Source organism: Anabrus simplex, chromosome 3, assembly GCF_040414725.1.
Source record: "Anabrus simplex isolate iqAnaSimp1 chromosome 3, ASM4041472v1, whole genome shotgun sequence".
Classification (NCBI taxonomy): domain Eukaryota; kingdom Metazoa; phylum Arthropoda; class Insecta; order Orthoptera; family Tettigoniidae; genus Anabrus; species Anabrus simplex.
Genome location: NC_090267.1, coordinates 181,013,284 through 181,028,087, shown reverse-complemented (window position 1 = coordinate 181,028,087; position 14,804 = coordinate 181,013,284). Strand labels below are relative to the sequence as shown.

At 37.9% G+C, this 14,804-nt stretch overlaps 2 protein-coding genes across 2 annotated transcripts in view; one reads left to right on the top strand and one right to left on the bottom strand.

Annotated features, from left to right (window-relative positions):
* The window catches only part of LOC136866120 (centrosomal protein of 135 kDa), a 670,869-nt gene that overhangs the window by 278,574 nt on the left and 377,491 nt on the right, over positions 1-14,804 (top strand). The window lies entirely within an intron of this gene.
* LOC136866121 (uncharacterized) overlaps positions 1-14,804 on the bottom strand; it is a 65,304-nt gene that overhangs the window by 33,489 nt on the left and 17,011 nt on the right. The window contains exons 2-3 of the mRNA XM_068226613.1: positions 12,368-12,702; positions 7,715-8,354 (exon numbers count right to left, since the gene is read on the bottom strand). Coding sequence (XP_068082714.1) covers positions 7,715-8,354; positions 12,368-12,702 — 975 coding nt within the window. The remainder of the gene's footprint in view (positions 1-7,714; positions 8,355-12,367; positions 12,703-14,804) is intronic.

The following is a 14,804-nucleotide window of genomic DNA, read 5'->3' as shown; positions in this document are numbered from 1 at the left end:
ACCTTATCCACTTCAAAATACTCTCCGTTACAACTAATACATTTGTCTCATGGGTGTTTCCACTGTTCAGAACATTTTTTGCAGTCATCTTTAGAAATGGCTGACAGCTCCTCTCTCGTTTATTTTTTTTTTCTTGACTTCTTCAGTGTTGTCAAATTGGTGTCCTTTCGTGCCCCTTTTCATGCGTGGAAATACGAAAAAGTTGCGTGGAGCCGGGTCAGGCTCTAACTGTCTAACAGAGATGGCTGTGTGTGCAGGTGGATTGTTGTGGTGGACAAACCAATCTCCTGTCTGCCACAAATCGTGTCTTTTTGACAAATACTTTTGCGCAATCTTCTTAAAACTTCCCAATAAAAGGTTTGCACGTTGTTCACTTAAACTTGCCATCATAAAAAATGAAAGAAGAACAAAACAGCGCTAGCAAAAATAATGACTGCAGATTTTTTATTTATCCGTGTCCGAAATCACTACAATATATTTACAAATACTCTATTTACACTTTGTCTCTCCAGTATTCAACTGTCGAGATTGCACATTCATTGGCTTCCACCAAATCCTTCATACTACATGGTTTAGGCAGATTTCTACAGGTGAGAAGGTATCCCTGATCTTGCTTTTCACCACACTCACACAAATCTTGGTTTTATAACGTGTCACTCCAGATCTTAATCTGTTAAGTGTCTTCCAATATCCGTACTGAAGATGATGTTCTGCAGCTGGCTTCTCTTTCACATTCCATAATCCTACAGGCGACTTCCTTCTCCAGAGCTTCTTTCGCTGAGATTCGGCTGATGATGGGATTGACGTTTTTGTTTGTAGGAAGCTCTTCCTCGATTTCAATCTTGATGGGTGGGCGTGAAGTCCAAACATTGGATGTCTTGGATCTGTTTCTTGCTTCTTCTTCTCAATCTCTGCTGCAACTTGTCTCCTAACATCTGGAGGTGCTACTCCCATAAGTGGAAAGATCTTATGAACAGGAGGTGGTCGTAAGCAGCCTGTAACAATGCGACCTGTCTCATGGAGGGCAACATCCACTTGATTTGTATGAGCAGAATTCCTCCAGACTGGAGCAGCATACTCTGCAGCAGAGAAACACAGAGCAAGGGCAGATGTACGGAGGACATTAGGCTGTGCTCCCCATGTTGTGTGTGTGAGTTTGCGAATGAGATTATTCCTGCTGCATACCTTCTGCAGATGAACAGAACAAGCCAGATCAACAACACAGGCGGCACTGAACTGGCAGTGAGTTGTGCTAAACATGCCTAGTGGCAGAAGTGTGTACTACACAAGCTTCACCCACGACAATGTTATTCCGGTTATTTTTGGGTATCCTCTTGTAATTACGGATACTAAATAACAAAGTCACAACGTGACATATAGGCACGTGTGATGCAATTATGGCCTTTAGATAATAAAGGTCTAGGAAATTCATATCGATCACACTATCGATTCAATTCAGATTTCAGTTCCATTCAGTTGGCAGTTCTACTGGAACAGTTAAAGCTCCCTCCTTGCCGCTCACTCCCATAAAACGAAGTATCACGAAAAGTTTCGTGGATAGTAACTGATCTCCCTGTGATCATAGGAGCTTGGATGATTTCCTGGTCTAATATTGCATCAGGAATAATACTGTTAAAACTTAGGTTAGTCTTCAAGAGGTTCCAGTCAGATGTAAAAATCAGTCAGAAAACTGGCTTAACAAAGCAATTAACAGTGTTGTATTTTACAGCCTTCCTGAACATTTTAATGTATGCAGTAGAATATAGTGAAAGAAATCAAAGATATGTTTGGAAAAGGATTACAGTTTCAAGGGTAAGAAATTTAAAAACAACTATTTGCCTATGATTTTGTAATTATATCCAAGTTAGGGAAAGGTAGAGGAGTTGCTGAATCGTGTGTACAGGATACAAAATGAATTAGACCAAATGTAAGCAAAAATAACAGTGTCTAATGAAATAAAAGTCAGGTTCAGCAGTTATATTTAGTTGGCTTTTTTTTTTCTAAGCCCTTCCACTCTCAGATAAGGTTTCCTCCTACATGTGATCCTTTCATAATTCCTGTTTTGTATCCTATTAGGATCAGCTTTGCATTAGTCCAAGTGAGTTTTCCACCTTGCTTTTCGTTTACCTAGTGGTGACATACTTTCTGCTGCCTTCAACCTGTTCACCCTTTGCACCATGTTTTCTTTGTATCTTCTTTCAAAGTGTCCAAACTGTCTCAGTTGATTTTCTTTTCATCTGAGATTAGTGTCATTCTCAGAAATGTACAAATGACATCATTTCAGATTTTGACCAAACTGGTCACTCGTCATGCTCATCTCAACATTCTCTTTTCAGCCACATGAAGCCTATGTTCATCCTTTTTCTTATTAGCCCAACATTCACAGCTATACAGCATGATTAATGCGGTATGGGGAACCACCGATCTTACATAAATTTTGCACACACTTGAGCCAAGAATAACACAATGGCCAAAATACTTCTTTTGGAAATTAATTTGTGCGACCTTATAGAAAGTGTTAAAATTCGTATGTTTGAATTGAAGCACTCAACTACGTAGTATTGCACTGGGTGTTGGGTTCACTCATCGACAGGCTGCTACTTCATGCCTTACCCACAACTCGCACTGTCCAAAAGTGATTTGAGGCCATGCTGACATATGCTTAAAAGGGAAGACTGTTCAATGTTGGAGAAGTAGTAAGCAGGGCCCGCTTTTGTTTTCGTCGGTGAAACAAAAGTTCTTTTGTATAAAAAGCAAAAAAGATATATGTGGGAAAAGCATGTAAAGAACAGTGGGACGCACTACAACAAATTGAGGGAAATAGCATATACTGTCAGAAAATCATAGATTTTGCCCACCAAAATAATGGAATAATTCACAATTTCACTATCCAGCAGCGGAGTATGCAAGTTGTTAAGGAAGAACAATGCACAGAGTTTAATGCATGCTACACATGGGTACGTAAGTTGAAAAAGCACAATGGTATGGAAAATAACAACTGTAATGACGAAAAAGCAGACTAACAAAGAAGTAGAAACTTCAGCAGCAGCAGAAATATTCATAGAAGAAGTTAAATCTGATATAGAATCCTACGGCCCTGAAAACGTGTGTAACAGTGATCAGAGTGAGTTCAGCCTGGAGATGTGTACGGGAAGGACATTCACTTTAACAGGGAAAAAAACCGGGCGAGTTGGCCGTGCGCGTAGAGGCACGCGGCTGTGAGCTTGCATCCGGGAGATAGTAGGTTCGAATCCCACTATCGGCAGCCCTGAAAATGGTTTTCCGTGGTTTCCCATTTTCACACCAGGCAAATGCTGGGGCTGTACCTTAATTAAGGCCACGGCCGCTTCCTTCCAACTCCTAGGCCTTTCCTATCCAATCGTCGCCATAAGACCTATCTGTGTTGGCGCGACGTAAAGCCCCTAGCAAAAAAAAAAAAAGGGGGGGGGGAGGGGAAATCAGTTTCTGTAATCTGTGGTGTCCACCACCTACAATTATATTATAATGCCGAGAGATACTGCAAGTGGCGAACTTATGGGACCTATGCATCACTTTAAGAGAGTTGAAAGGTAAGTTTCATAAGATGGTGGAAAAAAAAAAAATGTTTTCACATGAAAATATTCTTGTTGGTTGCACTAAATCAAGAAAAATAGGAATTATACAAGTGAACGATAGGTTTAATGACGTATTCAAGCAAAATACACCATCCAGTAAAGTTGCGCTTATTCTAGATTCCTTTTCTGTACATAAGTTTACACAAAATGGAGATATCGTACAGCTGATGGTGCCACAGCTTACTGTCAACCACTAGATGTATACAGGTTTAGAGTATGGAAAGGCTTTTTACGTAGATTATCTGACACACCGTTCGATTATTTAATTTGGATTTCAGTTTTGCGCAGAGCAACACCATCTTGAAAATTCAATCTCTGACATACCACCAACTATTGTCTCTTCGTTTTCATCTCATGTGTCAGTATGCATGACCGGGCGAGTTGGCCATGTGGTTAGGGCCGCGCAGCTGTGAGCTTGCTCCGGGAGATAGTGGGTTCGAATCCCACTGTCAGCAGCCCTGAAGATGGTTTTCTGTGGTTTACCATTTTCACACCATGCTGTGCATTAAGGCCACGGCCGTTTCCTTCCAATTCCTAGCCCTTTCCTATCCCATCATCACCATAAGACCTATCTTTGTCGGTGTGACGTAAAGCCATTAGCAGTACGCATGGTACCGAAGTCAGAACTTGTCCAGAAACCCAGGAGCCTTTGAGTATCCTGTGCAATATTGGTTTGACAGCTGTGACTTAAAATATTCCATTTGTCCTTATCCTCACCCTTTTGGTTGTGGTCAGTGTAGAACCGCTTTGTGCCTTCAACATTTCTACCACGTGCATTATTGTTGCTGAAACTTTAAGGAGTAACTTGCTTTAATGTGTAACGTATCTTGTTATACTGATTAACCTTTATTTTCACCATAGCAATCTTATTCTATTGCCTTTACTGACCCCACAATCAATGCAGCAATTAAATTATTTACCTTAATGCCACTACATCATCTTCGCTATGTGCTACGCAATTACTAATGGAATAAGAAAGAAGATGAGTGGCGCAGTCCCTCAGTGAGTGAACCCAGCACGCGCCACAGTCCTGCGTAGCCAAGCACGCAAATTCAAAAAACTTTAATGCTTTCTGTAGGTCACATAAATTAACTTCTGAAAGAAATGTTTTTGGCTATTGTGTTACTCTTGGCACATTTAATGTGTGTGTAAAATTGACGTAAGATCTGTGATTTCCCGGTACATGCCCTTTCCTTGTAAGTGAAGAACTACACTGAGCGGCACGAAAAACGCAACACTTCAAATTCTTTCAAAAACTGAAATTTATTCTAATTTTATGACACTTTTATGATACTAATCCACCATCTTATGATGGAATATTGTGGTACGGTCCCATCTAACGGTCTAATAATGAAAAGAAAAGATTATAAACAGATTGAACAAATTAAGTGAGAGATGCACATTTCAAGGAAATTTTGAGTAAGCTCATAAAGGTTTTAATGTTACACACTTCACACTTTCACTTCACAGACCTCAGAGACTATCTCAGGGACCTCTGTTCGCATCTTCAAAAGCGTGTATTGCCACCTCTTGCAGCAATGACGGCATTCAACCTTTCATGCATGCTCCTGATTAATGCGGTAATGTCCTGTTGAGGAATCATCTCCCATTCTTCCAGGAGGGCGTTCCGTAGGTCCTGTAGGGTCTCTGGATAGCGCTGACGGACTCTTCTCCCCAGCTGGTCCCAAACAACATGCTCAAGTCCATGTCTTGTTCAATATTGGTGAAATTATGGTTATAATCTTGCATGTGTTGGCCGATGGACATCCTCGTATTAGCAAACAAGGGCCCTTTACTCAACATAATGGAAAATTACTACATACACCTAGACCAGTACAATCACAACCTCAATGAAATCTCAGAGAAACCCAACATACTCTTCAATCTATTTATCACTTTCCTCAGAAACAATAATGCAGCCAACCTAAACTCAATCGTAAATTTAATCAAAGGTACTTTTCCAAGACAATTACACTTTCTCCCGCACCCTTCAGCCCCACCTTAAGCCCTCTTCCTAAGCCATATATAATTTTATATATGTCATTTCAATACAAGAACTTACTGATTTCCATGATTATAATTTTTACAACACCCCATTTATACTTTATTCTTTGTTAAAAACCTCTTAGTATGTATATTCCTTGTATTATTAACTATTACCATAATAACATCTCATTTCACTTGTTATTCTTTAAAATAACATTTTCTTAGGATTTCGCCAAAAGTGATCTTTGCTCCAATACGGCTGATGATGACCCCTAGATGGGTCGAAACTAGTACTGTGTAATTTATAATTTTGTGAATATATTTTAGTATTGAAAAGGTGGAAACGTTTACGTTGTTATTATCATTACATATATATTATTCTCAGTTCAATACGGACCAAAAACATGAAATTAACCATTAAAGACCTATCTGTGTCGGTACGACGTAAAACAACTAGCCAAAAAAAATAAAAAAATATTTAGGAACCAAAAGTAATTAACTGATCACAATTATTCTCCTCTTAACAATCTATAAATTGAGAAAAAAGGTCGTACCTATCATTAGTGACTTTTTGAAAATCCAGAAATTGTCATTTCCTTTTTTTCTTAATTTCTTAATTCTAAATCACCTTATCTGAAAGAGAAAAAGATGTTCCACCTATTCAATACATATTGTTGTACAAATTAAAGTAGCAACATGTTTAATATGTTATGGGACCGGTTTTGACATATGTCCATGTCATCATCAGCCGATACAAAAATGGCAAGAAGTCAACACAATTGTAACACTTAGGACACTTTTCTTGAAGAATTAAAAATGGAAGTTCATGTAGCACTTTTTTTTTTTTTTTTTTTTGCCCCCACACTTTTAATTCCCAATCACCGCTACTGAGTCACCCAGTATTTATCTTTCATCCTTTTAATCTTCTCTCAGAAATATTTGATGTATGTTTGACACCTTTCTTTATTTCCCTCTTTGTTGTTAGATATTTTCCATAATGGACATATGTCGAAACCGGTCCCATAACATATTAAACCCTGTTGCTACTTTAATTTGTGCAACAATATTATTGTATTGAATAGGTGGAACATCTTTCTCTTTTTAGCATTGTAATTTTTAGTTCAATATGGATCAGTGATGAAGTTTTTAACTTTAAATTATCTGAAAGAGGACTTAATTTTTTCTAAAATTATTTTGTTCACATTTTCTAAATTAACTTAACCTCTTCAGTCCCGAACCTGTTTTCGCATTCAATGCGTTATATTTTGCTAAAATAACTTTAAAATGTTCATCAAAGAAAATTATCTTTTGCTAGTTTTTTTAATGACTTGTAGCATATATGCTGCATTGCGACTCAAGTATTGAGTTTTCTACCGTAATTTATCTTTTCCTGATATTGTTTTGTATTATTGCAAGTAAAAAAGTGACATGTAGAGTATATGCTACATACGGACTGAGGAGACACCTTAAGTGTATAGGTAGAATATGTATACTATCTGCGCACTTTTTAGCAATAGATTTACACCCTAGTGCTGAAGCGGTTGACCTCGGCAATCTTCGAGATTCGTACTGGCAATCTTTGAAACACAAACTATGAATCACTTATGCATCGCTGTGCGACGTCTGGCGTACACTGTACGTACTAGTATTGTTGTTATTTACACAGCAAAGCCAAACTATAGAATTCACTCTAGGAATAAGATTCGCATCAAGAAATGTTATATAATGTGTGTGTGACACAGTTGTTGGCTTAAAATAACAAAGGTTTAGAAAATTCATATCGATCGATCTTATTATCGTTTCAATTCAGATTTCATTTCCATTCAGTTGGCATTACTAACGGAACCGGAAGAGCTCCCTCCTTACTCCTCAAACCCGTACACAAATCTTTCGCTAAAAAGTGCACAGATAGTACCTCTGGAGGAGGAGGAGCAGAAGAAGAATTCATCTCTTGAAAATATGAGCAAATCCAGTCTCATAATAATGATTAAGTTAGCTCCTGGGTAGACATAATTACTAGATGTAATACTTATTTGTAATTTCTCATTGGTTTTTTGTATTAAAATACTGCCTGTGAAGTTGCTAAAGGAGGCGGATAATTCTGGTTAAGGTACCTTGCCAGAGTAACTGTAGGAGGCTGGCAAACTGTACCCCCTTCACCATTACTAGTTCTTAATGGTTTGTATCCTGGTCTGCATTCACATTTGACTTTTGATTGTTTCCTTCTCCATCCATGTTCATTCCATAGAAGCTTGCCTTCCCTTTCTGGTACAAGCCATTGATGTTCAGGACATGGACCCTGAGAATACAGTGCATGACATGTTCCATTCAACTGTACAAGTCCTGCTTTAGAGTCACATAGAACATTTATATCATTATCCTTATCTACTACATTTTGGCAATCAGAAGGAACTGGACATCCACACATTCCACGATATGATATTCCATCTACAGATGGGCGAACTGAGTTTTCAAACAATACTATTTGTCCCTCTGGACAGGGTCCTCTAATTCCCACTTTATAGCAGCTGTTGTTTTCTGGAAAGTACAGACGTCCGTGTCTACATGGCAGGGGTATACAGTTGGTTGAGTTAAGAAGTAAATTCCCCTTTGTACAGGGTCCTTGTGTATACTGTCTGTAGCAAGATCCATCCTTGGACCACAGTATATGGCTTTCTTTACACACACATGCTGCTTGCTGACTTCCAGAAGAGACAACAAATTGATGACCTGGAGGACACGGCTCTGTTCCACCTGTAAATAATAACATTTATTGATTCAGTACTTCCATGACTTGTTCAGTGTTTCATCAGAAATGTCAAAATTTTATTCTCTCTGAATATTAGTATGAGTATTAGTATGGATTAGAACAGAAAACTAAAATGTTAGGATATATATAAAATTCAAAAAATTATGATCTATCTAAATAATTGACTTTCTGCCATAATTATAATCTGAAGCCATAATATGTTTAAACATTGAATGAAAAGTTGAACCTGGATATATTCAATGGATGCGGTCTGATAAATTATGTAAGCTTTCTTCTAGGTCATTCAAGTGTCTTAAGAAAATGATTCTGCACCTTGAACAAAGTCTACAAACAGCATATTCATCAGAATTAGTCCAGTTTTTATTTCATGTATCATCTCTGATGATGCATTATTCTTCTGTATAACTAATGTCCCATCTGCATCCACAGCGTAATGGTTAGCACTATCAGGTGCTATCCTCCGAGGCCCAGGTTCAATCACTGGTTCTACCAGAGATTTTATATATGGTTAAAATGGTACATGTGACTCACGTCCATTGGAGGTGTACCTGAAAAGAGCTGTACCACCTTAGGATGAGGACATGAGTTTAATTTTACTGTAGTGCCAATAATGATTTGAATTTTAACATATTTATTATTTTATATCTTTTTCAATTCATACTCCACCTTCTTATGAAAATCCTGGATACAAGTTGATACATTCCAACTTTTTAAATTGGATAACATAATAAAATGCTCCACTAAATACTGCAAATCCTGAGTGACATGCCTAACAGCATGCTGTGTGCTATAAATCCTCCGAGCCTCTTGGAACGTGCTCCTACAACAGTTCATTATAAGTAACAACTTAAAAGCAGCCCCAACACCATTAGGAACTATGAGTACATTCAAAGCCACTGTCTCACTGAACTGAAGATAAATCCATTTGAAGCAGGCAAACATTTCACAGCTGCGACATCTGAGACATAAAGAATATACCCTGCAGTATGCTTAGCTGCTGAAAGGTAAAGGAGTGCAACCGTTCTGTGAGGCACCAACTGTCAAATATTGGATGGTAGAAAGGCAGCCTTTCAAGTTCTAAAGGAAATAATGATAATGATGTTGAAAGTGATAGCTATGGTTGCACCAGTACTACTGTATCACTTCCTGAGCATTTCTCCTGCATAAACCACTTCAGGCACTGCCATAATGAATTTGAATCCCTCCCTCATGTGTCTCCTAAAGCTGTAAAAGTAGTCAGTGGAATGTAAAACCACCACCACCACCACCACATGTCCTGGTAAGTGACTAAGGGAGAACTGCTGAGAATCAAGCAACAGAACATTGCTCTGACTAATGATGCTGACTAATGCTGTTCAAGTTATGAGACTGGAAGTTCACAAAGAGATCCACTACCTTGATGACAGTGAAGGCAATATTGTTGTATCAGTATTATTGTGAGTAGTCGACCTAACACTGAAGTGGAAATTGTCATCCCTAAGATTTGATTCAAAGAGTAATGTGCACAACTGATAGAAAACAACAAAGACATTTATGAATCAACCAAACCATACTTTGTGGACAAGTACAATTTACAATGCAGTGACAGGTCACTCTAAATTCACTGGGAACCATTCCAAAATTTGTCATTACAGTATTTGTAGATTGTGCTGCAAGCTCACTAAGAAATTGCAGGAACACTTCATAATTAACATTGTAAGAAATCATTTGAGATTCAAGATACATTGAATTTCACAACAACATTTTAATCAGGAAAGAAACAACTCCTCATTATTCTCCATCTAAATGACAAGCTTACTTCATTCCATATTTATAATAAATAAATAAATTAGTAGATTAATATCTTCTTCTTCTTTTCCTTCTCTCACACCTTTTCTTGTTATATGGGATCGGCTTTCTGAATATTGAAGCACCATTTATTCCTTTGTAATGCATTTTCTTCAGTGAGACCTAACTTTTCATATCCTTGTGGACAGTCGTCAGTCCTGTGGTTACAGGTTTGCCTCATTCTCTTTACCCCATAGGGATGGATAAGCTACTTTGTAAATTTTGCCTTTTGTTCTAACAGGCATTCTTGCATCGCCTAAAACTCTGGTTTGTGAGTGATATTTACTTCAGTTTGTGGTTTTTCTTTGTATAATATCAGCGTCTGTCTTCTCATCTTCTGAAATAACAAGATTTCAGGTGCTTCAACTTGTTTATTCTAGGGAGTTTGGTACCACCAAACATCACATCTTCATTTGGTGCGTAGTTTTTAGTAGGGCCAAAATTACAAACCATATATTTGGTTTTTGTTCTGCTAATACATTAGTATGGTGTTTTAATGAGGAATAACTGTATATCTTTCCACCATCCTTCCTCATACATCACCATATTCCAATTTAAATCTTATTACTTTATGCTGTTCTTAACCAGGTCTATCTGTTGTATACCCAGTCTTCATTGGCCTCTTTTCCATTTGCTCATAAATCCTTTGTTTATGTAGACACTTGCTGCAATACCCGTCATTAACGGGACAATCACATAACGTGCATGATTACATTTTTTCCACTCCTCTCACTGTTCCACAGATTCTGAGGCACATAAGTGGACGTGCCACTCCCGCTCAGGGGCTTGTCATGAGGGTCTCACTTCCTCACACTCTGGGGCCTTTTACAGTTTCATATTTCTTTTCATTTTTGCTGATTTTGATTTGATCTCTTTCTTCCGGTATGAAAGTAAGCCTAGTATTGGGTCAATATTCGAAACATACCGACAGGTGTACAAAGCCTGTGAAACATTGCCGAAACGATCTCCACAGTGACTCTCTTTACAGACTGTAGAGCTATTTAAAAGTTCTTGGACTTAAACTTTCACAGGACTGCCACTGATATTTCCATCACTTTTCACTGTATCAGAAAAAAGGGTATAGTACAAAATTCGCCATGAGCTATTTTTGTGTAAAGCCAACCGTAAGGGAGATGTATTGAATTTTACCCTTTAGGCCCATTGTGAAGCAGCGCGTCCATCCTGGTGAAATTTTTGGACAACTTATAGCTAAGACCCTATTTGATCTTTTTTTGAAACTGTATAGCTTTTGGATTTGTGCATTAATGGTTACAGTGAGAGAATCAGTCTATCGTGTTAAGTTTTGTAATCGACTATTTCAAGTTTATATTTTGTTTTTTACTATTAATATTGTATTGTACATTTAGAAGTATATTTTCTTTTTATTTATTTTTTGAAAGTAGTTTAATCCCAACTTTGTTCTTGATGTATAGATCTATACACCTCAAGCTGGACTATTTTCTTGTGTCTCAAGACTTAACAAATGGGTTACCCTCTCAGATTTTATAGATTTTTACTTTACGGTCAGATGCACCTTACCGTCATCATTTTAACTTGTTACACTTTAACATTTGTCATTGTATGTGCTGTCATATGTTTTAACTTGTCATAATTTAACATTTTTCTTTGTAGGTGCTATCATGTGTTTTATATTGTTTTTTGATAAGTTGTGTTTTGCTCAGTTGATTCTTTGGCTGATGACAACACGCAATGAGTGTCAAGGCTAGTACCGATCTTCATTAAACAACATGTGATATAAACTCACATCAATAAATATTCATTGTATTGAAAAGGTGGACCTGTAACATTTTCATTTTACTGTAATCCCAGTTCAGTACGGAACAGAATGAAGTTTCTAACTTTTAATGCCTGAATATTGGCAGAAAGTAGCTGGGGAGTTAGATAACTTTGCACGTGCTATATGATTGTCTCGTCAACGACAGGTACTACAGCTAGTTTAAGTATAATTCTGAATATGTCCTGCTTTTTAACACTCAAATGTCATTATTTTCCTTCTAATTTTATAAAAATGTTGTGCTGCTTAGATTCTTAGGTTTTTAAATATGTTGTTGAGTTATGCATTAATTAATTGCCAGTGTAATTTATAAAAGTTACTTAAGAATAGAGTAAATAAGTCTCTTAAATCACTTTGTTAACTACAGGCTCTTACCTAATTGGTAGCATTTTCTTGTTTCAATGTGGTAGTGTGGTAAATTTTGGCTGCAACCACAAATGCCTCCAGGAAGGAAAATGTTGCCACGCTCCAGACACGGTCCTCTTGTGTAGTGTTCATGACAGCTCTGTCCTGAAGGCCAATAATGTTGTGCTAGCTGACCTGAGGCTTCACATCGACATTGTGGTATCTTTTGTGCATCTCCTGCAACCAGTAGTTCCCCTTTGGGGCATGGCCCACGAGTGAACTCCTTATAGCACTGTTTGTTTTGTGGCCAGAACAAGTGACCTGGTATGGCACATGTTTCCAATTCCTGGCAGATACCCCATCTCCTGAAAAGCAAATGGTATTTTAAAGAATTTGTCAAAAATTGGAGCTATTTAAAGCTAAAAGTCCATTTCAACTCTTATTCAGCAGTTAGCAGATAGAAAAATGAATGTATGACCTTGTTCAGGTATTATGTAGGAAACTTCGTTACTCTATAGAAAGTTTTATAACTTTTGTCACAGAACATAACATCGAAGAAATTTTATTCAAACTTAACTTCTTTTCCTGTGTCCTGAAAAGTAATTTTTTGTTATTAAAGTTCAAGTTTAATCATTAAGATAAACTATGATTCTTCTTAGCAATGATACGTCTTGTTAGGGAGCATCTAGCATACATTAGTAGTTTTAAATTTAGCCCCACCAAGCAAGTTGACCGTGCGGTTAGGGGTGCACAGCTGTGAGCTTGCCTTCAGGAGATAGTGGGTTTGAACCCCACTGTCGGCAGCCCTGAAGATGTTTTCCCACAGTTTCCCATTTTCACACCAGACAAATGCTGTGGCTGTACCTTAATTAAGACCACAGCCAATACCTTCCAACTCCTGGCCGTTTCCTATCCCATTGTCACCATAAGACCTATCTGTGTCGGTGTGACATGAAGTCAGTTGTAGAAATAAAAATAGCTATTCCCCTTTATCAATTTTTATTATATGTTCATCCTTTAATGGGTGGCTTTAAGATATTCCGTGTGCTTCCACACACAGTATAGTACGCGAAACTTTTCTTGAGCCCTGAGCTCCATATTGCTGAATGGGAATTAGGGCTAAAGAAAAAGTTCGCGTACTATACTTGTGAATGTTAACCCCTGTTTTTTATAACCAGTTGCAGTTGCTCATCCACCAGACTAGGAGGGCTGGAAATCTGGGTAATGATACTGCTAAAGCTAAATACTTCAACTGGTGTTTCTTAAGGGCATATATTGGTAATAGAAAGCCTGTGTGCATCCTCAGTGTTGTAGAATTATAAACACCTGCCATGCAGCCTTCCCTTCCCCATTTGGACTGACCACTCCTCTTTATAACATTTTATTATGGAATTTTAAAATTAGTTTTATGGCTTATCTGACATAAACAGGCCAACAGGACATTGGATTAGTGGATGGTTAAAAGGGAAAGATGAAAATACAATATCATAAATTTCTTACAGATGTATCATTATTATTGATACAGCTGATATTTACATTCATTGTATAACACAATTGCTTCTGAGCATGAAAGGATGTTGATACAGATTAAAATGTTTGTAATAAATTTTTGTTTGGCTGCCGACTAGCTTTTTCATACCATCATGTCACTATTTTCTGTAGAAGTAACACATCAATGCTGGAGGTTCCTTCTTCTTGCTCCATGGTTTTAAATGCTGCTCCAAGGGGTTTGAATCCTTCATTGTGTTATTTTGGCACCACCTTCTTCAACTATGTTTTCTTCCTCTTCTGTTTGTTTTTCACCCTTGCTAACGTCCGGCTCCATGGCTAAATGGTTAGCGTGCTGGCCTTTGGCCACAAGGGTCCCGGGTTCGATTACCGGCAGGGTCGGGAATTTTAACCATAATTGGTTAATTTCGCTGGCATGGGGGCTGGGTGTATGTGTCGTCTTCATCATCATTTCATCCTCATCAAGACGCGCAGGTCGCCTACGGGAGTCAAATCAAAAGACCTGCATTTGATGAGCCGAACTTGTCCTCGGACAATCCCGGCACTAAAAGCCATACGCTATTTCATTTTTACCCTTGCTAACAATGCTGACAATGTCCTCATCAGTCACTTAAAACTGGTCATCAAGGGCAGACCATTCACTGATGTCGCATCTGGATATCCATGGATTTGTTTCAACAAAGGATATTTTTAATGTTAATTTCTTCACTCAGAATTTTCCTCTGACTCCTTTTCACTTACCAAACTTTGCCACAGTTAGCAAGTTGTGTCAGAAAAATGGAATGATGGATAAGCAAAGGTCAGTTAAGCGGAACTCTACTGTACTTCTTAATATTGAATACTAATTGGAATGAGAACTGCTTTTAGTGCATTTTAGGTGAATTTTGATTAACATTATTTTATACATCTCCCTTCAGATACCACCTTCATGTATGTGACCTGAATGAATTAGCCACAT